The sequence below is a fragment of the Oenanthe melanoleuca genome, chromosome 21 (genome assembly GCF_029582105.1).
Source record: "Oenanthe melanoleuca isolate GR-GAL-2019-014 chromosome 21, OMel1.0, whole genome shotgun sequence".
Lineage (NCBI taxonomy): Eukaryota > Metazoa > Chordata > Aves > Passeriformes > Muscicapidae > Oenanthe > Oenanthe melanoleuca.
This window is the reverse complement of record NC_079354.1, coordinates 3751871-3777317: the sequence shown is the minus strand read 5'-3', so window position 1 is coordinate 3777317 and position 25447 is coordinate 3751871. Positions and strand designations below refer to the sequence as shown.

The window sequence follows — 25447 nt, the reverse complement described above, 5'->3', positions numbered from 1 at the left end:
CCGGCACCGCCACCGCGGCTCCCGGCGAGCCCCTGCTGCCGGGAATGGGGTGGGCGGGATGGTGACAGGGAGGCAGATCTCTGCAGGGAGAGCCTGGGGTGCTCCGGCCGAGCACGGGGCAGGGATCGGGCTGGGGGAGTGTGTGTGGGCAAGTGGGCAAGTGTTTGTGTGCGTGGACACACGTGGAGACACAGGGACACACAGACTTGCGGGGACATGCAGACGTGTGGATTTGCAGACAGCAGCTGCGGAGGTGAACGTAGCCCACACGCGCCTTCAGCTGTATCTGCACGAAGATACTGAAAGCCTCTACAGGTGCACCCACATCCACCCATTACAGGGGTGTCTGCAGACACAAACACACAGTCACACACAGACAGATTTAGATACAGATGTAGCTCTACCTCCACCTTTATCCCTCACATCAGTCTCTGACAAATACCTATTTATATATATAGATAGCTGTATGTAAATGTGTACACACGCCTCTGAAAATTACATATATAATGTATATACACACACATAGACGTGTGTGCTTGTGTATATACAGACATACATGGCTCTGTGTATTGATCCATATATGTAATATACAGATGTGTACATACTCATGTAAATATATTGCTATAGCAGCATCCATGTTGGTATGGATATACGCACACATGAAAATTACTGGCATGTACTAAAATGTGTATATATGCAGATAGATGTTTATATACAGGTATATGTGTAGATGTCTCTATATCCATACCCAGCTCTTTAACTATACACTCATGCCTATACATCTATAAACATATGCCATATATACACATGGACATAGATACTTGTAATTTAGATATAGCTATAGCTACATATATATAGCTGTATGTCTAGCTATATATATGTGGATAGCTACATATATATGTATGGATACATGTATGATAGACACAGAGAGATTATACATATCTCTATAGAACAATATAACTATAGCTAATGTATCCATCTCTTTACAGCTCTATGTACTCTGTGCAGAACATTTTGCCAGTACCTGTATATATGTATCCATAGCCACATACATATATACTCAGTTTCCTCTATGCACACATAAAAACTGCAAATGTATGTGCAGACCCTCAGCTCTGTGCAGTGTGTGAGCTTTGTGCACTATGGGCACATGGTATGAGCTTTGCACTCTGTAGCTCTGTGAGCTCTGCTTACTGTGAGAGCTCTGCACTGTGTGTCTGAGCTCTATGGAGTGTGCATGAGCTCTGTGCACAATATGTGTGTGTTTATCTGCCATGTAGCCGTGGCTGCACCTATTGCCCCATTATAAATTTGCATGTACAAACGTGGGGGGGGTCTCTCCTGACCCCATTCATGACATCAGAGCTCCCCTCTGTATATGTTTTGAGTCAGTGTGCACCCCTTCCACATCCACACATCCACCTATACATGTACATCTGTCTACAGAACTATGTCAATGTTTGTGTGCAAACAAATATATACACATTCATATGTATGTGTGAAATAACAAATACATGTGTCTCTGTATATATGCACACACATATACTGTGTCTGTCTAGGATAGCTATACACCTTTACCTATATCTACACTTATGTATAAATACATAAAAATTACAAATGCATATATGCCTGTGTACACATACACAAAGATCAATACACCTATATAGCCATACAGATACGGAGATACAGAGATGTGTAGATATATAGATACATCTACATATGTATGTGTGTATACACCTCTGTAAATATAGACTCATACATCCATACCACGTATAGGTCTATCCTATGTACATATGTCTGTTATCTACCCATACCTGTGTCTGTACACACACTCAAAAGTATATATGTACACAAATACACATGCATTAGAACCACAAATACATTATATAGACATGTAAAATATACAGGTGTGTATGTATAGATACACACTTACACAGCAGTACCTAAATAAATCAGTATTTATAGCTGTGTATGCTCACATAAAAATATATATGCACACATATAGATCTAAAACTTACAGTTCTGTGTATATTTACACATGTGTACATAGATCTACACATTCTGAAGAGGCACATGTGGGGGTAATGTAGACATGTACATATCTGTGCACTCATGCAGAGATAACAGTATCAGTGCAGATACACAGGACATTCTCATGTCTGTCTGTCCAGGTGTGCCTGTCCCTGTGTCTCCACGCATGTATGTGTCTGTGTACATGCATGTGTGTGTGTAGACATCTGTCTCTGTTTCTGTGGACACACATGTCCAGGACAACAGGGGTACAAGACTGTGGCCAGGCTCCCCCCCACCATCCCTTCCCTTGCCAGACTCCACTGCGTCCTTCCCAAAGGATTTATTAAAACACAGAACAGAAACCGGGACACACAGAGCACGAAGCGGATGCAGGGGCGTTGCTTACGGCTGCCGGTGTCACCACGCTCGAGGTATCCCCATCCCAGTTCCAGCTGTCCCCTCTGTCCCACCCACCTCCCCTCCATCTGCCTGCCCCAAACCCGGCACATGTGGACCCCCAGCCACACCACAGCAGTGCCAGGGATTCCAGCAGGGCAGCAGCAGGCGTGGGCTTGCTCAAACACCACGAGACAGCCCTTAGGGGGAAGCTGGGGAGCACAGCTGGCTGGGACATGGCACCGCTGGCCTCCACTCACCCCCACACCTGCCAACACAACCAGACGAACACCGCAACTCCAGCCCTCCCTCCCTCCCCTCAGCCCACCTTGCCCAGACAAACTCTTCAAGTCTTCAATAAGAAAGTGCAAAAAATATACACGGACACAAACCCCCAGCCCTGCTGCTCCCACGGGGGCCGCAGCAGGCAAAGCACACTTGAAGCGGGAGCGGGACAGCACGGCAGCAGCAGCTTGTCTTCCACGCAGGCAACGCTGGCACAATTTCCCCACCATGGCCAAGGACAGAGGACTGTCCCTCAGGGCTGCTGCAAGAGGAGAGGAGGGAAGATTTGCCCACCAGCCAAATCTGGACCCTCCCCACATGCCAGCCCCACCTGCAGGAAGGATCTGCTCCCACCTCCACTGCAGCTGCTTGAGTCAGAGGCTGCAGCCAGAGAAAATGGAGCCTCCATTTAGCCCCTCCACCCCTTCATGTTCCCCAGCAAACGGAGCACAGGGAGCGGGAAGCGCAGCCTTACCTCAGCTAGGAGTGGGAGCTGCAGGGGAAAATCGTGGGAACTGCTAAATATCTGTGGTGACAGAGGAAACACCTTGCTCACTACTGTCCTTTGGCAGCACTCCTGAACTCTCAAAATCCACCCTCTGAATTTTTCTACCCAAGAGCAAAACCCCAACCTACCAGTCACGTAGGGTCCCAGAGGCATCTGGCTGTAGTTGACAATTCCACCTGGCCCAGGACCACGGAAATTTGGCCCAAAGCTGTTGTTAAAGATTTGGGCAGAGCCAAAGGAGCCCTGGGTAGGCAAGGAAGGAAAAAGGCATGGGCCTGCAACCCTGACCTGACCATGACCCTCTCAGTGAGGGCTCTGTAGCCAGCCCCACTGACCTGGGCAGCTGGATCCCCTCCACGGGTGGCCAGGCGGCTGAGGATGCTCCGCTCTGACATCTGCAGCCGGGCAGCCACGGGCGGGATGCGGGACAGCATGGAGGGCAGGCGTGTCACATCAGCCTTCATGTCACTCAGCAGCTCCTCGAGCTGGTTCAGCACTGCAAGGAAAGCAGGAGGTACTTGGGGGGATGCCTGCCAGACCCAGCAAGCTGAGAGGAGCAGGCAGCTCCTGGCTGAGAGAATATTAGATGGGAACATCTTAGTGAGGGTGGAGAACCCTTCCCAGCCTCAGAGCAGACTCCCCCAGCCCTGCAGGCACACACCCTTATGCAGGACAGCATTGGCAGGCTTGTTTCCAGCCAGAGACTCTTTGGAGAGGTGTTGGTGGCTCTCAGCAAGGCACTCCACCTCTGCCAGCCGCGCGTTCAGTGCCATGGCCGGGTGACTGGGGTCTTGGGTCATGTTCAGGTACGCCGCCCTCCGCAGCTGCTCCTCGATCACCAGGGCCTGCTCCAGCAACTGCCAGGTGCAGGAGGGAAGGATTCAGGACCAGACCCTGCCCCACTATAAACCAGTAAACCACCACAGAAGATGCTGGCAAACTCCCCCCTGGTTTCAGGGTGCTGCTCTGGTCCTGCCACCAACAAGGACTCGCCAGCCCTGGACCTGCCACTTGCCTTAAACCGCCGGGCAAGGAACTTGTTCTTCATCTCGAGGTAGTTCCCCTTGTGTATCTCTGACTTGAAGGGCTCGTTCAGGATCACGTAGCGTGGGTCATTCTGGATGTCCTGCCAGCGGGCATAGCCATGACTGGTATGGGGGAAGTGTCAAGGGCAGAACCAGCCAGCCAGCAGCCTGCCCACCACCCCACAGCCAAACTGTGGCCCTAAACCCTCTCCCTGCTCATCACTGCAGCACCAGCCCAGCTCCCACAGCCTCAGAGAGGCCTCTCTCGCCTCGCTGCCTCCTGCTCTGCCAGGTCAAAGGGTACGTGACAATTCCTGCCAACAGCCAGTAGTCATGTCGGCGGTGCCAGATGTCGTAGATCTTGCCAGAGGACATGGCAGCCCTCTCCTCGTTCTGCCACAGTGTGTGCAGCTCTGTGGAAGCAGAAGAAGAAGAGAGACAGCCTGGTGAGGCAGCCAGGCTGCAGGTCAAAGCACAGCATGTGAGTGATGGAACCTTCCAGGACCACAGGTACAGTGCAGATCCAGGTCTGCTGCTGCTAGCAAAGCATCAGCCCATCCACAGCCCGTGACAAGGGTAACATTCCTTGAACAGGTTCAGAGCCTCTGCAGCAGCTTTGCAGGAGAGGCCAACACTTTCTCTCCTACCTGTGAAGCCACCATCAGCAATGTTGAACATGAATCTGAAGTTCATGTTTCTGTCATCCTTCTTTCCTTCCTCCTCTTCCTCTTTGTCACCGTTTTGCTGGGCATCACTTGGCTCTTTCTCTTCCTCCTTGCTATCCTCTGCTTGGAAAACACAAGGAATTGGCCTGTCTAATTGTGCTCCACCACTAGACCTCTGGTGCCACCCTGCTCCATCAACAGCCAGTCACTCTTGCAAATGCCACAAACACCTCCCAGCAGGTCCCATTGTTAGTATAGGCAGTGCCCACCCCAACAGGGTCCTGTTCTCACTCATGGCTCCTTGTGCACCAGTGGTGCTGGTGCTGATGGCATCTTTGCCACCACCCTGTGGGCATGTTCTCACTGCTCCAGGCACTGGCCTCACTCTGGGAATTCTTCCCACTCTTCTCTCTCCAAAACCTCATGCCTCACCTGGTTTGACTTCTTTATCCTCCCCCTTCCCTGGGCCGCTGCTCAACTCCGCCTTCTCCAAAGGCTTCTCTTGCTCTTGAATTCCCTCATCTGCAGAAAGGAACAGGCCTACAAGAAATGCTTGACATGGAAAATGCTCTGCAGGGAACAACCTACTTATCCAGACAGACTTTCCCTTTTAGAGTGAAGTAACTATATTGTTTGTATGTTCAAGATGCTCAAAGAACTTCAAGCAGAACATTCTTCTCCGTTTTATCAAATAAATGTATTTAGTTTTCCCTCTTCTTTGCGACATCTGGAGGAACAAATGCCCCCCAAAATGACCATTTCATACGGTTTACAAATTGTTTTGTTCAGGAATTTCTGCAGGTTTAGCGACATAGAGAAGATATGTTGCCTCACCTTTCACCAGGGGCTCAGAAGAAGGCTCAGCCTTTTCACAATCCTCTTGCTTCTCTTCCCTTGGCCTCTCCTTGCTGTCACAGCTTTCTGGGTGCTCTTCACTCTCCACTTCAGCACTTGCAGGCACCTAAATGCCAAGCACCCATTCCAGATCAGGCCAGTCCTCCCTTCCCTAGAGAGTACTCCCAAGTTTCCAGGCAGAGCAGGGGAAACTGGAGGAGATGCTGAATAAAGCCACCTCACCTGGCTGTCAGACACCTTTCTGGGCTTCTGCTCCATCAGGTCCTTTTCCTCATGGAACCCCAGTTGTGTTTCTATTTTGTCTGTAGGAAGAGCAAAGCCAGGAAGCTGTTGAGCAGGGCCTGATGAGCCAAGCACCTGCAAAACCTCCTGGTGTCTTGGCCCACCTCCCTCCCAAGCCAGACCCCAGCCACAACCCCCTGGATACCTGCAAGGGCCCCTGGTCCTGTGTGTGTGTGTGCTGGACTGGCTGGAACAGGTGTGTTGGGATCTGAAGACACAACCTCACTGGATCTCTTGCTCTCTGGGCCCTCAAGAACCAGGTCTGGGGTGCTGTACTTCCCATTGACATGCTCAAACTCCTGGACCTGGGACAGACACACATGCTCAGGTCAAAGAGAGAAGGGACATTCCCAGCTGGTGCAACGGAGTCGGCATGTCCAGGCTGAGACTGAGAGGCAGGACTGCTGCACCCACCCCATTGGGAAAAGCCTCCAGAACATTCCTGGAAAGACCCATTCATAATTTTACTCACCCACCTTCTTCCTTACTAGTGACATGACCCCAATGCGCGTCAGCACGTGCTGGCGTGACAGCCCCTCCCGAGGAACGCCGTCCGCAAAGGTCTCGGCACCGTCCGCCCCGGGCTCACACAAGTGTCTCATGAACAGAGACACATAGGCCCTGCCAGGGAAGCCACACTTCAGTCCTGGCCTGCTCAACACACATGATCCCATCACCCATGCAGGAGGGAAGTCTCACAGCCAGGAAGGGAACAAGAGATGCCATCTCAACAAAACAGACACTGCCTCCCCAAAAAAGAGCTCACAGTGAAGGGGTGCAGGCTCCCAACCCTGCCTGCCTGCCAGGGCCTCTGTACCTGAACTCCTTCTCGCTCTTCCCTCGCAGATCCCGGACCAGCCAGTGGGAGTTGAAGGCATCCTGGGGCGGCATTCCCCAGCGCATGATGGCATTCAGGAACGCCTTGCGCTGCCGGGCGTTGAAGCCCAGAACCTGCAGGAAGCAAAGGCACGGCTGGGGTCACAAAGCAGCCTCAGCAGCATGTTGCATCCTGGAGCTTCACAGCTGGACAGGCATTGCTGGACAGGACTAATGTCCCAATGGTCCAACACAGAGGGATCCAGCCTGCAGGCAGCCCGGGCACAAGAGCATTTGCCATGCTCTGGCTGAGGCTCACCTCGATGTTCCCCCCAACTCTTGCCAGCAAAGGAGGGAGAGGTTTGTCTCTGTCAGACTTCAGCTGTCTCCGGGATTGTCTTCTGCCACCTAGAGCCAAGCAGCCTCAGTGATGGATGGGCCAGGCAGCAAGGAAAGACACCCCATGTGCCCCAGGCTTCCTGCCCTCCCTCCTGACAGGAGCAGAACCCACCAGAGCATCTGCCCAGATTGCAGGGTCCCTCCCAGCCACCACTGCCCAGGCCAGGACACTCTTCTGCCCTTCCCAGGCAAAGGGGGACCATGCTTGGTCCTCGTGGTGGACCAGACCACAGTCCTGCAGAGGCCAAGGAAGAAGCTGGCTGCCTTCCCTGACCTGGAAAGCTCCTCACCTGACAGAAAGCAGGGATACTATCCCCTGAACAGATGCCTCTAACCCAGACATTCCTGATACTTCCAAATCCCAGGGAGTATCAAATACATCAACTCACTCTGGCCTTCTGGCCTCTCTTCAAAGTCTTCATCCTCATCCTCAGAGCCAATGGAATACTCTGACTGGTTGTCAGAGAGCTCGTCCTGCCACTCTGCAGAACACACGTGAGGCCAGGTTAGAAGACCCTGCCTGGGAGGGATGTGCTAGAATGCCTGCTTGAGGATATTTATTACAGGCATTCACTGCCAGGCAGCAGGAGAGAGGGACACAGCAACAGGAAATCACATTCTCAGCTTTTACAGAATTAGCATTCTGTTACGCAGCAAAAACCCAATTTGAAATATTTTGCCCACAGACATGTCTTTCCTAGATTTTTCCAGCAAAACCAGAGTTTACAAATAGAAAGAAAAAAAAATCTTTGAAAATTTCTATACTGGAAAGTTTAGGAATCTGGGAAGTACAGATCCAGGCAATCTACCAACTGCAGAGAGATGCCAAGTGACAGCTCTGTCTGTCCTGTGAGCCTGGCCAGGAGCTGAGCACCTGTGGCTGTACCTTGGTCCTCCTGAGAGGTGTCATTGTAGTTGACCTGCTTGCGGATTCTCTTCCCCTTCCCCAGGTTCCTGGCCAGATCTTCCTGCTGCTGCTCATAGTGGTGCCGCAGCAGCTTCTCCCAGTAGTCAGGGTCCACATTCTCCTCTTGCTTGATGATCTCCCGTTCCACCTCCTCCTGTCCAGAGACAAGGGGCTCAAGCAGCCACAGAGAGAGGAGCAGGGGGATCCTGCCCCACGCCAAGCACTCGCAGGGACAGGAGAGGGAGCAGAGGGAACACGGAGGGATGTGCAAAGGGGAGATTGTAAGCCATGATACTGATCACATTACCACACCGTCCTCTTCTCTCACAACATACTGAGCCACTTTAAAGGAGCTGAGATACTCATTCATGTTCTGCAGCTCTGTGTCGTCAGTCGCATCCTGGTTTCGGTCCAAAAGCTTTGAGATGGCAGCATCATCATAGTGGATCACACTGCTGTCTTCTACGTCCTTATTGTCACCTGGAGAGCAAAGCAAGGGCAACAGCAGCACAGCTGCTGGACAGTCTGCTCCTGAGCCAGGCAAGCTCAGGTCAGGTCAGGGGATAGGGAGAGGGATGAGACACCCCAGCAAAGAGGGGCTACACACCTGGTGGGGTGCCACCATGCTTTTTTTTCATGCCAGCAGTTGCTGCACCCCCTTTTGTTGACAGTGTGTCAGAGAAAGGGGTAACAGCATCTGGCATGGCAATCCGCTGTCCCTGAGACACCATGCCTGTCGCACAGGGAGAGAACAGTGAGCCCCAGCAGCTCAGAGAGGGCCCTGCCTCACACGGAGCATTCCCACCTCACCCTCCACATCATCCTTGAAGAGCTCCTCCGTCCCAAACTTGAGGATGTCATCCAGCTCTTGCTTGGTCATGGAGCCCGACTTGGAGCCGAGCCCCGGGCGCACCACCAGGTGGGTGAGCATCATCTTCCTCTTGGCCACCTGGGTGATGCGCTCCTCCACAGAGGCCCTGGTCACGAAGCGGTAAATCATCACCTTCTTGTTCTGCCCGATGCGGTGAGCTCTGCTGAACGCCTGCGGGCGGAGCACGGGGCTGGTGAGGGTGGCACCCTCACAACAAGGCCATGCTGCATGAGAGGCACCCAGTTCCTCAGCAAGTATGAGGAAGAAGTGAGAATGTCACAGGGGAGAGCCAGTTTTAGGTGTCAGGTCTCTCCTAGGCTGCAGAGAGGCCAGGATGAGGCCAGAGGGTGCGGGAAGGGGATGATGAGCAGAAACACCCACAAACACAGGAGAAAGTGTCAGCAGCTCTCATGAGAAGACACAGAAATCCCAGTGAGGGTGTGCAAAGAGAGGGCACAGCCAGACAGGTACTTACTATACAGGAAGGAAAAGGGAAAGTCAGAAACCTGGATGTCATTGTGGGGATTCCAGTCAGAATCATAAATAATGACAGTGTCGGCCGTAGCAAGGTTTATGCCCAGACCACCGGCGCGGGTAGAGAGGAGGAAGCAGAACTGCTGAGCCCCAGGAGCTGAGAACGACAAACCCATAGGTGGGAAGAGGTGAGACAGAGAGAAGCACAGCTCACAGAGAGGAGCAGCACCATTTTGGAGGGACAGAATGGCTTCCAAAGCTGACAAGCTAGAGGCAGGGGTGGCAAGGAGTGAAAACACATCGCTCCCTGGGAACCAGGTACTGCAGAGCAAAGGGGAAGCTCTGTCATCTGCTGAGGGAAAGGCAGGAGCCCCTTCAGCTGAACAGCTGCTGGCACAGTCAGGGTTCCTTGTGGGAACCAACTCAAGGGTTTAACAGCACAGCAGGAGCAGCCCCCACCGTGCCACAGGACACCAGACCTGCAAGTGTGGCACAAGCCCTGGGCACTGGCAGATGACCTGCTGCTGGCCACACACTGCCACTCCCCATGCCCACCCTCAGCAAGGTAGGAAGGTGAGTACCATTGAACCTGTCGATGGCCTCCTGGCGCAGGCCGCCAGTGATGCCCCCGTCGATCCGCTCATACTTGTAGCCTTCGTACTCCAGGAAATCCTCCAGCAAATCCAGCATCTTTGTCATCTACAGGGCAAGGCATGAGAGGGTCTGCATGGCCAAACACCCCTGCCTCCCCTGGGGACCTGCCCAGCCCCAGCATGGTCAGCAAACCAAGCACAGCCAACAGGCAGCTGCCAGCTCATCTTCCACAGGCAACTCTGCCCGCAGGAAGGAATCGTGTCTGACTGTCCCTCCTCTAAGAAGAGCTTTGTGACTGTCATCTCCTTTCTATCCCAAGCTAACAGAGCTCTTAAATATGACAGGCACTCCCTCAGGAGTGAGCTGGGACACAACCCTTCCACCATTATTGCCATGGCTGCCTGGGGGAGAAGCTGTCACCAGCTATTCCACCTATTTCTGTCTGTTCCCAGCACAAATTTCCCATATATAATTTAAAAGAAATCCTTAAAATATTTATTATTATCCTTCCATGCTCTCACCTGTGAGAAGATCAGAACTCTGTGACCCCCATCCCGCAATTTCTTCAGCATCTTTTGGAGCAGCATCAGTTTCCCAGAAGATTTGACCAAAGAATTTCCATCATAAGATCCATTGGGCAGCACAGGGGCCTCCTGTGAAGGCAGCATGGTCAGTGCCCACAAGGACAACCCGCATTAACCCCATGGAGAACTTCACTTGCATATCCAAAACAAAAAAACAAAGCACTTGTATGAAATCCACAATGTTAACCAAAGCAGGATGATGGAAGCAGCTGCCACCCAAGACTGAGACATGTGCAAGGGTGCAAAGGCAGGGGACATACCACAGCTGCCACAGGGAACAGGTAGGGGTGATTGCAGCACTTCTTCAGGTCCATCATGATGTTGAGCAGTGAGACCTGGTTCCCACCACCTTTCGAATTCAGGGCTTCAAAGTTCCTCGTCAGAATGAATTTGTAGTACTTCCTGCAGGAGTGGGGATGGGACAGACACTGTGTTAGCTGGGGCAGGTGTGGGACTGGCACAAACAGGAGGGCACTGAATTAAACCCCCCACAGTGTCACTGGAGATGCAAAAGGGACATTTGGAGGGTTTTAAAAGCAGTTCAGCACCTAGGGCCAGGTCTTTCCAGTTGCTCTGGGGGAATCACAGCCCTGGCAGTGGGATGGACTGGGGGGGCACAGCACTTCCACCATCCCCTCTGCTGGATGCCAGCCAAGCCCTCCTGCCCCCCAGGTGGGAACAAAGTGACAGGCCCTTCCTGCAGGTGCCCTGAGCTGCAGGAGATGCCACTGCAGCTGAACAGGTCAGCCTAGCAGAACCAGAGCTGGGGCAGCATCAATGCCCCAGGCTGACCCAGGCACACCAACAGCACAGACCATGTCCTAGTGCTAGGAACGGGAGAAGGAGATTCAGCCTCAGTGTTTTCTCCATGCCAGCAGAGCCACACTGCCAGCCTCCCATGTCCCCAGGACTGCACAGAGCCCAGTTCAACCGCATGGAACACACCCCTTGGTGAGACACAAAGGAACTCCACTTTTCCTGCAGCAGGTCCCAGGCCCTCAATTCCCACTGACACCTCACCATGCTGGGGGAATGCACTGGAATCACTCACTTCTGCATCTGGCTCAGCTCCACCCGCACAATCAGCTCCGTCTTGGCCGGCATGTTCTTGAACACATCGGCCTTGAGCCGCCGCAGCATGTGGGGACCCAGCAGGTCATGCAGTTTTTTGATCTGGTCCTCTTTGGAGATGTCTGCAAACTCCTCCAGGAACCCCTCCAGGTTGCTGTGGAAGCAGCCAGACCCCCATGGCACTGAGCAACAGGGGCACGTGAAAGCAAAGGGATCTGCTGCTTTGTGAGTTAAAACCAGGGCAGAGCTCTCGAGGCATAGGAGGAGATAATGCTCGTGTGCCTGCACCAAAGCCAGAGCAAGGAGCCACCCTGATGGCCTGGGTAAGTGCAACTTACTTAAACCTCTCTGGAGTCAGGAAATTGAGCAGGTGGAAGAGCTCTTCCAAGTTGTTCTGGAGCGGAGTCCCTGTGAGAAGCAGCTTGTAATCGATCTTGTAGCTATTCAGTACTCTAAAGAACTGGAAAAGAAATAAGTTTGGGTGACAAGGACTGCAAGGAACCAATGTGTCACTGTGGGACTCTGCAGGGTGCATGAGGAGCCTGAGCAGTGACCCCCATGCTGGGCATGCAGAGCAGGGTGCCAGCATGTCCTGCTCCCAGCCATTCCCACTGAGCACAGGCAGCAATCCTGTGTGTCCTTGGGTCACACCACTTGTCTCCTCTTCCAATCACCAGGGACAGTGAACATCACTGGAGACTGCATTGAGCCTCAGGTAAAGGGGAAAGAGAGGGATCAATTCCCTTCCACAATACCCTGCTCAGGATGCTCAGGCAGCCAAGGCTGCTGCCTCTCCAGCTGCTGGAGGGCTTTTAATACTAGAGGATGTTAAATAGAGAAAAAAAAATCACTCACAAATGCCTGCCACCTACTTTGGACTGGTTGTTCTTCAGCCTGTGTGCTTCATCCACCACCAGACAAGCCCACTCTATGGAGCCCAGCACTGCTTGGTCAATGGTGATCAGCTCATAGGACGTGAGCAGGACATGGAACTTGATCTGGGCTTCCTTCTGGAGGAGCAGAGGGAGAGAAAAGCTGGGATAAGTGAGCAGCAAACGGACAGCCTCCACCTTTGCTGCTGCTGCATGTGATACAAGATGAGAAGGGCTTCACTGCCTGGCACAGAGCCCACAGCAGGGCTGAGTTGTGCCAGTAGAACACCCAAGCACAAGAACCAAGCAGGAGACTACAGAAATAGAAAACCTCTGGCAAAAATCTGTAAAGCTCATCACAAATCTGCATTTGTAAACAATGCTAGGTTGTCTCTGTGGGACAGCTGATCAGGGACCTAACCAGCCTTCCTCTCCAGGTCAGGCAGACACAGACTCAGCTCCCACCTTCATCCGGAAAACCTTCTTCCCGCTCCGGATGGCGTTGTCCTCAAAGGAAAACTCATTTTCCCGGATGACCGAGCGGCTCTCCTTGTCCCCCGTGTAGGTCACAACATAGAAGTCAGGTGCCCACATCTCAAACTCACGCTCCCAGTTGATGATGGTGGAGAGGGGGGCACTGACCAGGTACGGCCCCTTCGAGTGGCCCTGCCCAGGGAGACAGAGCCCAGGCTGTTCTCCCCGTAGCCAGCAGCTCTCAGCCACCTCGGGGACTGCCAGGCACTCCACTCACCTCCTTGTACAGGGAATACAAGAACACAATGGTCTGCACCGTCTTCCCAAGCCCCATCTCATCAGCCAGGATTGTATCTGTCCCTTGTGCCCAGGAGAATCTCAGCCAGTTCAGCCCCTCCAGCTGGTAAGGGTGCAGCGTGCCCCCCGTGGCATCAATGTACCACGGCTGCTTGTCAAACTTCACTGTAGGCTGAAAAGAGAGCCATGGCAAGCAGTGAAAACCACTCCTTCCCCTGCACCCAAGCACATCTCTCTTTAGGTTTGTAACATCCAACAGCTCCAAAGGAGACACAGACACAGTTCCTGGCATAGCCAGCCCCCAGGCTCCTCACAGCAACACCACTCCAGAGTTTTCAATGGAAACAGGTTCTCCAAAGGAACCAGAGGAGGACAGTGTCACAGGACAAGGGCACAGACAGCCCACCCTCCCTGCAGGTTCCCATGCTGCCCTGCTGTCCCCACCACTCTCACTCACATCCACGAGAGGTGTTTCTGGAGGCTTTTCCAGCTTCTCCTCTTTCAGCTTTTTCCCTTTCTTGTTCAGCTTCTTCAGAGGGCGTGTGTCCTCCCCCAGCATCAGCTCCCTGTGACAGCCAGCACATGTCAGGGATGGCAGGGGGTCACTGTCCTCTCAGCTCCGAGCTGAGGGACAGAAACACCTCCCACTCTCCACTGTCCCTCTCTCCACAGGAGCTCTTCTGGCCCAGCTAGCAGAGGCACTCATAGGGCCCTGATTTTCCCCTCACAACAGTCCACACAGCAATCTCCAGAATGAAGAACAGCAAACTCAGAGTACTGTGGCTTTCCCCCAAAACAGGCAGCATGGCCATGGAGACCATGAATGTCATGGCAGTGCAGACACAGAGGAAGGGGAACACAGGCTGCAAAAGAGCAGGTGAGATTGCCCAGCAGTCCCAAAATGGCACATCAGGAGGGCCAGCCTGGATCAGTGCTGGGCCACTGCTCTTCGAAGAGAAGTCACTGCCAGCAGTGTCAATGTGTTCAGAAGGGGGGCACCTCTGTGTCCCCCTTGTTCCAATCACCCCCATAGGCTGCCCTGGCTCTGCACAGCTCCCCTGGCTGTGGGCACATACCTGTGGTTCCAGTAGAGGAGTTTGAGGTTCTCATAGTAGGGGATGTCTATGTCATCAATCTCCCAGGTGCACTGGTCATAGGGCAGGTCCTTCCACTTGATCAGGTAGTGGATGTCTCCCTTTTTATCAAAGCTGTAACATGGGGCACGGAAAGCTGATCAGTGAATGCCACCATCCCCTGGGAGCAGCTCACTGTGATCTGCTTTGGCAGAGCTGGATGCTTCACCCTCTGCCTTCACCTACAGACTAGGACATCCAAGCTAAGGTAGAAAAGCAGTGTCAACACTTCCAGCAGAAATGCCTGTTCATCTGTAAGTGTGTCAAACCATTAAGCTTTACAGGCTGCTTTTCCTTTCCACTGAACAACCTCATTTCCTTGTTTCACCAGGATAACAGTGGATAACAGTGCTTCCCCTCTCACCTGCAGCATTCACCACTCTAGGAAGTTCAGCTAACTAAAAACAGAATAAACACACTTCCAAGTCTGACTCTGTGCCTACAGGGAAACCTGCTGCCTTGTTTGTGGACAAGGTAAAGCTCACATGAAAATCAGACAGGCAGCTTTAGTTCTTTCCTGCCATGCAGCCTTCCAGCAGAGCTGCTGCTACTGCCTGATATTTCAAGCTGCCAATTGAAATGTAGAAATTCAACAAAAACATGTCTCCAGCCACTTGATGCAGAAAGCCCATCTGCACAGCACATTTCATTCACAGGGAATTTCTTCTACAGAAAAGAAACATCAATGTCAAGGCTCTGTAAGGGAGTCAGCCACATGCTCCAACTCTTCCCCTCAGCACCATCCCCATCAGCATGGGAATTTACAGAATGGTTAGGCTGTAACAGGACCCAAGCAGTATGACTGGGAAGAATGGAACAACACTGTGCATCCACCTTTAGGAAAACTTGCTATAACTCTATTTTCAATGTGCAACATAGCAGAAATTAAAATAAAGCAGCGTGGATCCCCTTCCAGCCTCAGCTTCACCCTGGGAGCAAATCTCCAAGACTCCAGCACAGGCCAGAAGCTGTAATTCCACCAGCCCAAGGTTCTGGCCTTGCAGAAGGATGGCAGATTTCCCTACAGGCTCCTCACCTGTGGTTGAGGATGCGGTGGATCATCATCCACTCAGGCTTGATGCCATAGCGGTAGAACCGCTCCTCCATCTTGGCATACTGGGGGTCCTTGTTCTTCCTCTTCTCCCTCTGGCTGTCCTCGTCCCCAGAGCCGTAGTCGAAGGCTGGCGGCTCGTCCATGTCGTTCTTGCGCTGGTAGTTGCGGTACATGACGGTGTGGTAGAGCTCCAGCTGCAGCAGGAGGGAGCCACGCTCAGCCCGGGGGGCAGAGCCGGGCAGGGGCTCCACACCAACGCCACCTGGGCTCACCTGCAGCTCCTTGACCCAGGAGCAGTGCCAGTAGGAGAGGCCTGCCCACTTCACAAAGAACTCGCGCTCTGGGATCCCCTCCAGCAGCTTGGGTGGGGGCAGAGGCAGCTCGGGGTCCGGGCTGGGCAGCACGGGCGGGAGCGGGGCGGGCGGGGGCTCCCTCCAGGCCCAGTGCAGGATGCGCTGCACCTTCCCTTTCAGCGGGGGGCACTGGGGATACAAACAGAGCACAGAGTTGGAGACCCTGTCAGGGGCCACGGCGAGCTAGAGCTGGGGGGCAGAAGGGGATCCTCAATGCCAAATGGACAGCCACCAACAAGTGTCCCTGACACTTCTGCACCCCCCATAGGGATGGGTCTTGCCACCAGGCACCCCTCTCCATAGGCCACGTATCAAACAAGGCTTGGCACCCCATCAGAAACCAGGCCACGAAGCTGCCAGCCAGCAACTCCCACAGGGAGACAGAGGCAGCAGAGCCTTCCAGAGCCACCCTGCGCCCTCGGGCACACGCACCTGGCAGCAATACTCCTCAGAGAGAGGTTTGGGGCAGAGGGCAGGGCTGTGAGGGGCAGCAGCAGCCAAGAGCCACTGGCAGGCCAGACAGGTGTGGGAGCAGGGACAGAGTAAGGAATGGGAATGCTGGTAACACTCACTGTACAGCGTGGGCAGAGCCATTCACCGTTTGGAATCTCTGGCAGCGGTGGGTTCAGGCAGTGAAGGTGGTAGGAGGACGGGCAGGTGTCACAGCACAGCAGCTCCCCTCCATCCTTACAGACCCGGCAGAATTCCATGTGGTCATCCTCCTCCTCCTCACCACCATCCTCTTCCTCCTCCTCCTCCTCCTTCGGCTCCCACTGGATGCCCTCCTTCTCCTGGGGAAGCACAGCCAGTGTAACATCGAGGGTTTCCAGCAGCAGACCACCCACTCCCACGGACCCCCACCCCACTCACACAGTGGGGGCAGCTCCACTTGCCCTCAGGGGCCTTCTCCAGCTCGGGGTCCAGGCACACCAGGTGGTAGGCACGGGGGCAGGTGTCGCACAGGATGATCTCCCCGCCCTGCTGGCACACCTCGCAGTAGTCCTGGTGGTCCGTCTCGTACCCGTCCCCCTCTTCGACTGCAAGCAAGGGACAGGTGACAGTCAGAGGGGTGGCAGAGCAGCCAGCTCTCCCGGAGGGAATGGGACACTTGCTCCTCTAGCATACAGTTAAGGAAATAAGGACAGCATTTCACCTCGGACCCCTCCTGTTAATTCCCACTACCTCTCTGTCCCTCAGCATCACAGTTCACTTTTGCACACAGCATCATCTCACCTCTGTCTCTCTTTCTCTCTCCACACTGTATCATCCTTTGGTTCCTTCAGGCTCTCAATGGAGAATGCCAGAACCTGGAGAGGTTGCAAGGGAGGCCGGTCAGAGAAACCTCCCCAGGCACCAGCACCAGCTGCAAACGCACCATGCAAGGGTGACATGGCCAAGGACAGGACTCCTCTCCTGGGACTACTCTGCTCTTCCTCAGGGCTCCCTGGCACAGAGGCAGGAGCACTCTCAACACAGCATGGATGGGAAAAGGAGAGGAATGAGGCCTTGCAAGTGCCAGAATGGCTAATCTCAATTCCCAGCTCGGCCACAAACTCCTGGCATGGAACTCTGACCTTCCACTCCTCCAGCACGCAGCAGGAGCTGCCTACCTCCAGCACCAGGGCCCTCACAAGGCCACAAGCAATGCCCTTTACACACAAGACATGGGGCCAGCCAGCCAGACCAATGGGGAGGCTGGCCAGAGTCACATCCTAACTGATCCCCAGCCCAGAGGCTGCCCTTCCGTATCTTGGAAACAAAAATCCACCAGAAAAGCCAAGAAGCCAAAGGATGCCCCTGGATCTGAAATATCTCATCCCAAACAAAGACACAAGACAGAAAGGCAACGTGCTCAGCACAGAGAGCTGCTCTCCAGAGCAGCACGAGGACAGAGATGCCATGGCACAGCATCCACACAGGAAGGGATGAAGGGACACACACACAAATGTGGTCACACAGCCACTGGCAGATCCTGACAGATCCTTTCACCATGGTTCACGTGCCTCCCTGTCCCTGCATCGCTACCACAGCTCTGCCACCTGCCTGACTGAACACCTCACACAGACAAAGCACCCCTCATCTTCACACAGTCTCACTACAGCCTGCCCTGCTCTGCTGGGAGCTTGCCTCAGAAAATTTCCTCAGAAAAGATTTCCTCAGAAAATCACTTCCCTGGAAACTCCACAAATTCTGAAACCTCCTTGCAGCCCCCAGCAGCAGGGCCTGGACACCAAGAGAGCACCTCACACTCCACTCACACAGACAGGCACAGGCACATCCTCTCCCACCGAGCCAGTGCCACACACAGCCCGGAGCTGCACGGGCCAGGGCAGCACCATCTGAACAGGGAATACAAAACAGAAACAGAGTACAAAGGGTGACCTACTCCTCTTTTTCTTTTTCCTCTTCTTCCCTCTCTTCCCCAGGCCAGCTGAGCACTCGGAGCGCATGGAGGAGCTGTTGATGCTGGCACTGTCAAAGTCAGATTCTTCCCGTTCTTCCTCTTCGCTCTGCAGAAAGAAAAAGCAAAGCACACCCAGTCCAAGTGCTGGCAGCCCAGCTGTCATTCCACTGTTGAGACTGTGTTCTCCTGGATAGGAACAACCCTATACTCCCACCCTGTGCATCCAAAGAGCCCTTTTTACAGCACTTGGCAGAACTTTGCTCCCTCTCTCTCTTTCGACACCCATTTCAGCTGTGCCATCCAACCTGTGTCCATGCATGCAGGCATTCACACTTGGCATTCCCATAGTATGAAAACATAGTCAAAACAGGCCCAGCATCCCATGGACTCAAAACATAATAATTCATCTAATTCCTCAAGCAAACTCAAGCATGCAAATTCCCAGCCTGCACACTCCTGATCAGGGGCTCCAGCTGAGGAGGCAGCCCGAGCTCTTTGTGACTCTCTGGAAGGTGAATGTGTGGATCTAGAGCACAGAAGGAATTTTTTGTGATACGTGATTGAAAATCTGCAGAAATTAGTGTCTCCTGCCCTTACAGATGTGCTTGAAAACAGGTTGTGCTATGGGAACTAGAGCTGGAACTGCAACACAGCGAGGTGAGGGGGTTTGACCAATATTATCAACACCTAGAAGAGCCCCAGCCCCAGTCACAGGTTATCCAAGGAAATTATTCTTTAAAATGCTGTTAATTCCTTGAAACATGCCTGATACTGGTGCACTGAGCAGAGCGCAGTGTGCTCTGGCTGGGCAGCTCCAGCACCCCAGGCAATGCTGAGGGCAGGCCCTGCTAATGCAATTAAAGCATCCCAGAATTCTCTGTGACATACGGTTCAGATGCAGTGCAAGCCCTGAAGAATTCCTTTGCAAATGAAATCTGAAATGATGGCATTACCACCCGCACTGCTGAAAGTAAACAGGGTCACGTGATTTTAGCAAAAACTGTGGCCAGACATGAGTCTCACAAATGTGATTCTGGACACGGGTGCAAGTGGATGTGCTGATCAGGGCCTGAGCTGTGACACCCCTGACATGGGGTGGCTGTCCCATCCCCAACAAGGGTTTGTCCCAGTACTTCCCTCCCAGACCCACAGCCCTGCAAACTTACAGAGGAGCCCTTTTTCCTTTTGCTGGGGATTCCTCCAAACCGGAATTTCAAGCCTGCCACCTTTTTCCCTTTCCCCTTTTTCTTCCCGTCTTTGGAGCCCTTGATTTTCTTCCGTACACCTGGACCTTAAGAAATTGAAAACTTGTTTGGTACTCTATAAACAACTGTCACCCAAATTACCCTCCAGCACAGCGGAACAGCAGCTTCCCAAGGCAGAACATGGCACAAAGTCAGATCCCCCTCCTTTCCCACTGCTGCTCAGCTTAATTAATTGCCAAACTGCCAAACATCCAGCAGACCCAGAGGCTCAATCTGCCATGGTTCATGAACCACATGCCTCTCAAGGACCTCTGCAAGGGGAGCTCAACCCCTCTGGCACCCTCTTTTCCCTCCCAGTTTACTGAAGCTGGTGTATTGCAGCCTTGTGCCAGCTCTGCTGGCAGGAGCAGCCCCCCACAAGTGGCACCCACCCTTCCCCTCCTTGGTTTTGGCTTTCCTGATGACGGGGGGCAGGGCAGGGAGCTGGGGGCTGGCAGGGAGTGCCGGGGCGATGGTGACAGTCTCCACAGCTGCAGCCACAGCCGCCGCAGCCGCCGCCGCCGAGCTGCCCTTGAAGGGATTGTTGGCACTGAACTCTCGCCACTTGGCACCGAGCACTGTCATCATCTTTGACATGGGGATCTTGGGGTTCTTCTTGGCAATCAGAGGCCTGCAGGGCAGGGGAGAGGGAGAGCCACGTGTTAGCAGCACTGTGCTGTTTGTCTGCTCCTGCCCTCACGTGCTGGTGCTTCAGCCCAAAAGAGCGGCAGCGCTGCCTCACAGCAGGAGTTTCATGGGGAGGCAGAAGAAACCAGTTTCCTTAAGCAAATATATGCAAGGGGGCACACTTAAACCTCCTCAGAGACCTCCCTTCCGTGAAATACCTGCTGTGCTCTGAAAGGCTCATGTACAAGCAGGAGTGCATTAACACTGTTTTTCTCACTAAACTTTTCATATAACCATACACAAAATACAGGGCTTTGGAGAGCAGGAAAGACAAATGCTTCACCTGTTTGAGTCAATCCTGCAGATAAATGGAGTTTTGAGGACTGAGTTGGGAGGAAGAAGCAACAAGGAACTGGCGATGCAGAATTGACTTCACTTCATCTGAGCAATGCCCAAACCTCAACCACCAAGTCCACAGTTCCCTACCTGAGAAACTGGCTGAAAGCCTTGTAATTTGTCAGAGTGTGATAATCCTCTTCTGAGAAAACATAATCTACATCATCAAGACCCCATTCCTCCATGAGCTGGGCTGAGCTCTTGGGCTCCTAAAGATTTAAAGAGTCATCATTAATACAAACAGCCATGGCTCTGCAGATGAGCAGCACAAGGCTGGGTCTGCCATGTGCTCCATATCTCCCTAGTCAGTGATATGCAGAGATTTGTTTCAGGGATTTATGACACAGCACACACAAGCACTTAATAAATTAACACTTTATGCAGTCCCAAGAAACAAATTACCATGGCACCATGCAAATGCTCCCCACCATGTAACACTATATAAGGCCTTGGCAGGTTTCACAACTCCAAAAAACTCAGCTTCTCCATGCACTCAAGATAAGCGCCAGGGAAATAGAACTTCTCCTGTCCCAGTCATTCACCTGCAACCTCATCCTTGCCAAACCCAAGGAAAGTTTCTCAAGAAACCCCCAATTCCCCTTGTCCAAGCCTGGCTTCAGGCACTAGCACCAGCTCAGAGTAAAGTCTTTTGTACCTTTAAACCTCCATCCTCATTGTCATCTTCTTCTTCATCTTTCTTCTTCCTTTTTGGCTTTTTCTCCTTCTTATCTTTCAGTTTTTTCTTCTTCTTTTTGTTGGGAGAATAGTCACTCCCTTCACTTTCTGATTTCTCCTCGATCTCCTCTTCATTTTCTGACATTTCATCATTACTCCCCTAAAAGAGAAAGGGACAGTGAAACAAGCCTGTCCCCACTTCACTCTCCCCACAAACCTCTCACACGGAACCTCCCATCTGCAGTGGATGGATGCACTCTGCTTCCCCACAGTCAGAAAGCAGCAGACTTCAATGGCTACACTGTGCAGAAAGAGCCAGAGACAGGGACTGCCATGGGGATATTTTTGTTATAATATTTTTACACTGACGGGTAACAAAATTACCATCCCAAGGAGTGTGGCTGCCTGCTGGGCAAAGCCCGGGTAACTTCCTGGGCTGCCAACACACACTGCCAGGGCATGTCCAGCCTCTTAACAACCAGCACAGCCAAGTTCTTCTCAGCAGGGCTGCTCTCGATCTGCTCATCACCCAGCCCGGATTGATACTGGGGGCTGCCGTGATCCAGGTGCAGCACCCACACTTGGTTTTGTTGAACTGCACCAGGTTCCCACGGGGCCCCCTCCGGATGTCATCCCGTCCCTGTGAATGCCGTCCTGTCCCTATGGATGCCGTCCCATCCTTATGGATGTCACCCCGCCCCTCTAGATGCCATCCTGTCCATATGGATGCCGTCCCGTCCCTATGGATGTCACCCCATCTCTCTGGATGCCACCCCGTCCCTCGGGGGCACCGAGCAGCACCGGGGCCAGCACAGCGGACAGCGCCCAGCCCCGCCAGCCCTTCCCGGGCCGATCCCGGTTCCCTCCGCCCCTCCTGCCCGGAGCCACCGCCCGGCACCGCCGGGGCTCGGCGTCCGTCGGTCCCTCCCGGCTCGGAGCAGCCCGCGCCTCTCCATCAGCGGGGTTAGGAACAGCTGGAATTGGGCACAGGATAATTGGTTTCCATGGGAACTGCTGCAGTACAGGTTGAATCTCCCTCTCCGCTGCCTTCTCTGCCAAGGACCTTCATCTGCCTGCGCTGAGGTTCCAACCACAGCCTGGAATTTTTTCCGGGGGGTTGCAGCATCGCCTGGAGCTCCACTGCGGCTGGTGCCGGCGAATTCCCGCGGCAGTGCGGCGCGGCAGCCCCGATCCAGCCCGGGGACTGCAGCGGGCACGGGCACTGGCTCGCACCTCACTCCCACTGCCCCTAGCAAGGGCAAGGCTCATTTGCCCCCAAAACTCTTGAGAAGTTCAGGAAAAGGAAACCCCATTCAAGGTCCTCTATATTTTACCCCCTGACCGCAAGGGCAGCCTGGGTGCTGCTTCATGCCAACCAACAGCTCCAGCACCAGCTTCTCCTGGATTTGACAGATGACCAGGCAGAACCTGGTTAGAGCTGCCCACACAAGGCATTAATTAAAAAACAGGGGCTCTCAGCCTGTTATTTCCTCCCCACCCCTAGCTCAGCAGCAGCCAAGCTCAGCACAAGCTGCACACACAGCTGCAGGACTCAGGCAGGTCAGCAGCAACGGCAAAGAGGCAGAGGTGAAAATACCTTGGAGCTGTGTTTTATTTTACCTCTCTCAGAAAACATAGGGAAAAAACTGTGCCTAACAATGGGAGAGGTAGAGGGGGCAGAGAGCCTGAGCCTGCTTTGTGTGGTATCTGCAGGAGAACATCACCATGGCCAAGATGGAAACAAGCTTCCTTGGGGCCACGACGGCAAGAGGCAGTGCAGGATGGAATCACCTGTCTTTAAACCAGCAGCTCATCACACTCTTCCCGTACCACAAGCACTTCAATGCCATACCTCATCCAGCCAATCTGTTTACAGCTGCCCTGGGGAGATCAGCAACACCCAGCCCTGCCTTGGCAAGGGGGGACATGCCCAGTTGTGCTGGGTGTGCAACTTCTCCCCAGCCCCAGCAGCGGAAGTAGGGGGCTGAGGAACCATCACTGCTTACCCTTTGTTCCCAGCAGCTCGTCTATGTTTAGGTAGGAAAGTGCTGGCACACAAGATGTCTGTTCCTGTCCTCATGTCCAGCACTGTCTGGGGACGGGACAGTGAGAGGCAGAGCCCATGTGGCACAGCATCAGTGAGCCAGGGTCTGGGAGCAGTGCCAGCCAGCCTTCTCAACCCAGCAGCACACATCCAGTGCAGCCTCAGGGCCTGACCCTTGAGGACACAAATCCTCGCCTTTGTTTTCCTACAGAAGGCCTACGAGTCCTTCCATGTGCCCAGTCCTAGAGGCCCCTGGACCATCCTACTTGCAAAAAGCTGGAATGAGTGCAGCCAACACAAATATCCACAGAAGCCTCCAAGCCCTGCCCTGATCATGTCCCAGACCAGACAGTACCACTGGACACACCCATGTACCCACAAGAGCCAGTGCCTGCATCACTACAGAAGGAATGGTGGCCCCTTCTCCCCTCAGCTGCTCCCCAGTGACCACTTGCAGGGGACATTGCCAGTCCTGAGTAGCCAAGCTGGGCAAGAGGCACCAGGGGTAATGGAGTCACCTCCGAGGAATGGGAGAGCACCTGCTCAGTGCTTCTTTCCATCCACAGAGACCCAAGAGGTGCTTGTAGCACTCTGAACTGCTGCCTCTGCACCACAGCTGAGGAGCCCCAGCCCAGTGTGAGAAAATGCAGTGTTACCTCCTTCTTCCTCCTCTTGATTTTGGCAGTCTTGCCATCTTTCAGCTTCTTGGATTTCTTCTTTTTCTGTACCACAACTTGGTCTTCCGCAAAAAACTCATCCAATCCTTCCAGCACCCCATCATCTTCTTCTGGGGACAAAAGGGACAGCTCATGTGGACAGACTGCACAGGTACAGGACACTGTGTTCACCATGACAGAGGAGCACACCTGAGCAGCAGCCTCAGGCCACAAGACACATCTGTGGCCTCTCCTGCAGACCCTCACAGTGGCAGCTGCCCCACTGGTGTCCCTCAAGGGTCTTGTCCATCAGCACCAGCCTCAGTTCTTCCCATGCCCAGATCCTCCTGCCACTCACATCTAGCACAGAGGTGTGGGCAACCCATGCTGCACTCTCAGAATGCAATGCTGCTCCTGCTGACCTGGGCCTGCAGACACTGGGGGAGCACTTGGCTTTTACTTTTCTGATCCCCAGAGCTCACAAAAACACACAGAGCGGAGGAGAGGGAGGGTTCATGTGAAAAATGGGTGCCACAGCTGCCAGGTTGTTCTGGGCTGCTCACACCTGCTCAGGGAACCAGCCCTGGGCAGAGGCACTCATGCTAGTGCACACCTCCCCTCCCCATCACTATCTCCCCAAACCCAGAGCATCCCAGCCAGTCTCCACATGGCTTTAAGCCTGTTTTTATTTTTAATTTCTCAGCTCATACAACAACACCACTTCGGAGTGGTCAGGATGTATTGCTTGCTTGAGTTCTGTGAGGCCCTGGTACAGGCTGCCCAGAAAAGCTGTGGATGCTTCATCCCTGGAAGTGTTCAAGACCAGGTTAGACACGGCTTGGAGAACCTGCTCTAGTTTAAGATGTCCCTGCCCATGGCAGGTGGTGGAACTGGATGGTCTTTAAGGTCCTTCCCAATCCAAACCGTCCTGTGCTTCCATGATTCACTGATTCACGCTGTGCTAGCTTAGGTCTGACAGGCTGGGCATGGCTGCACCAAGCCCAGCCCCGGGAACCAGCCGGCCCCCAGGCACCGCCCGGGTGGGAACCGGCTACTGAGGAGGACCTGGCACAGACCCCTCGGGTCCGGGGCGTGCGGACAACGGGGATCGCCCGCGGCACGGCCGGACCGACCCGGGGAGCGATGCCACGGCCCCGCCCGCGCCCCCCGCCCGCCGCCGCCGCCTACCCGACACGTCCTCCTCATTGTCCGCGTCGTCCAGCAGCTCGCGGGCGGCCGCCGGGCCCCGCATGCCGGGCGGGGCAGCGCCCGCCCCGGGCCGAGCGCCGGGGCCGAGCCGGGCGCGGCCGCTCCGCGCCAAGATGGCGAGAGCCGGCCCCGCCCCCTGCGGGGACACGCCCCCGGCCACACCCCTTCATTGCCCGGGCCACGCCCCCGGCACGCCCCCCGCCCGCCGCTCCCCCAAATCCCCCCAAACCGCCCCCCGGAGCCGCAGCCGCCACCGAGCACGGG

General features: G+C 54.0%; 1 protein-coding gene across 9 annotated transcripts; it reads right to left on the bottom strand.

Annotated features, from left to right (window-relative positions):
- Positions 1-83: 83 nt before the first annotated feature.
- On the bottom strand, positions 84-25305 carry CHD5 (chromodomain helicase DNA binding protein 5). 9 transcript variants are annotated; one of them, XM_056508397.1, is made up of 42 exons: positions 25163-25305; positions 23975-24105; positions 21255-21434; positions 20690-20808; positions 19969-20207; positions 19499-19623; positions 18315-18438; positions 16799-16965; positions 16501-16719; positions 15848-16057; positions 15558-15769; positions 14465-14596; positions 13846-13954; positions 13369-13560; positions 13083-13283; positions 12618-12755; positions 12084-12205; positions 11726-11899; positions 10935-11076; positions 10612-10743; positions 10078-10195; positions 9529-9653; positions 8962-9193; positions 8759-8884; positions 8459-8631; positions 8131-8305; positions 7634-7726; positions 7165-7253; positions 6847-6980; positions 6506-6650; positions 6175-6334; positions 5970-6049; positions 5727-5853; positions 5325-5432; positions 4875-5015; positions 4532-4640; positions 4218-4350; positions 3864-4059; positions 3538-3698; positions 3331-3445; positions 3170-3220; positions 2870-2956 (listed from the first exon to the last, which is right to left on the bottom strand). In XM_056508397.1, the coding sequence occupies exons 1-41, from the start codon at positions 25224-25226 to the stop codon at positions 3213-3215; spliced, it is 5880 nt and encodes a 1959-aa protein (XP_056364372.1). In that variant the 5' UTR covers positions 25227-25305; the 3' UTR covers positions 2870-2956; positions 3170-3212. The 9 variants fall into 9 exon arrangements, with proteins under 9 accessions (XP_056364374.1, XP_056364365.1, XP_056364369.1 ...); XM_056508398.1 differs by having other exon boundaries at positions 4875-5012; positions 5325-5414; XM_056508390.1 differs by lacking the exon at positions 3170-3220 and having other exon boundaries at positions 90-2956.
- Positions 25306-25447: the final 142 nt, after the last annotated feature.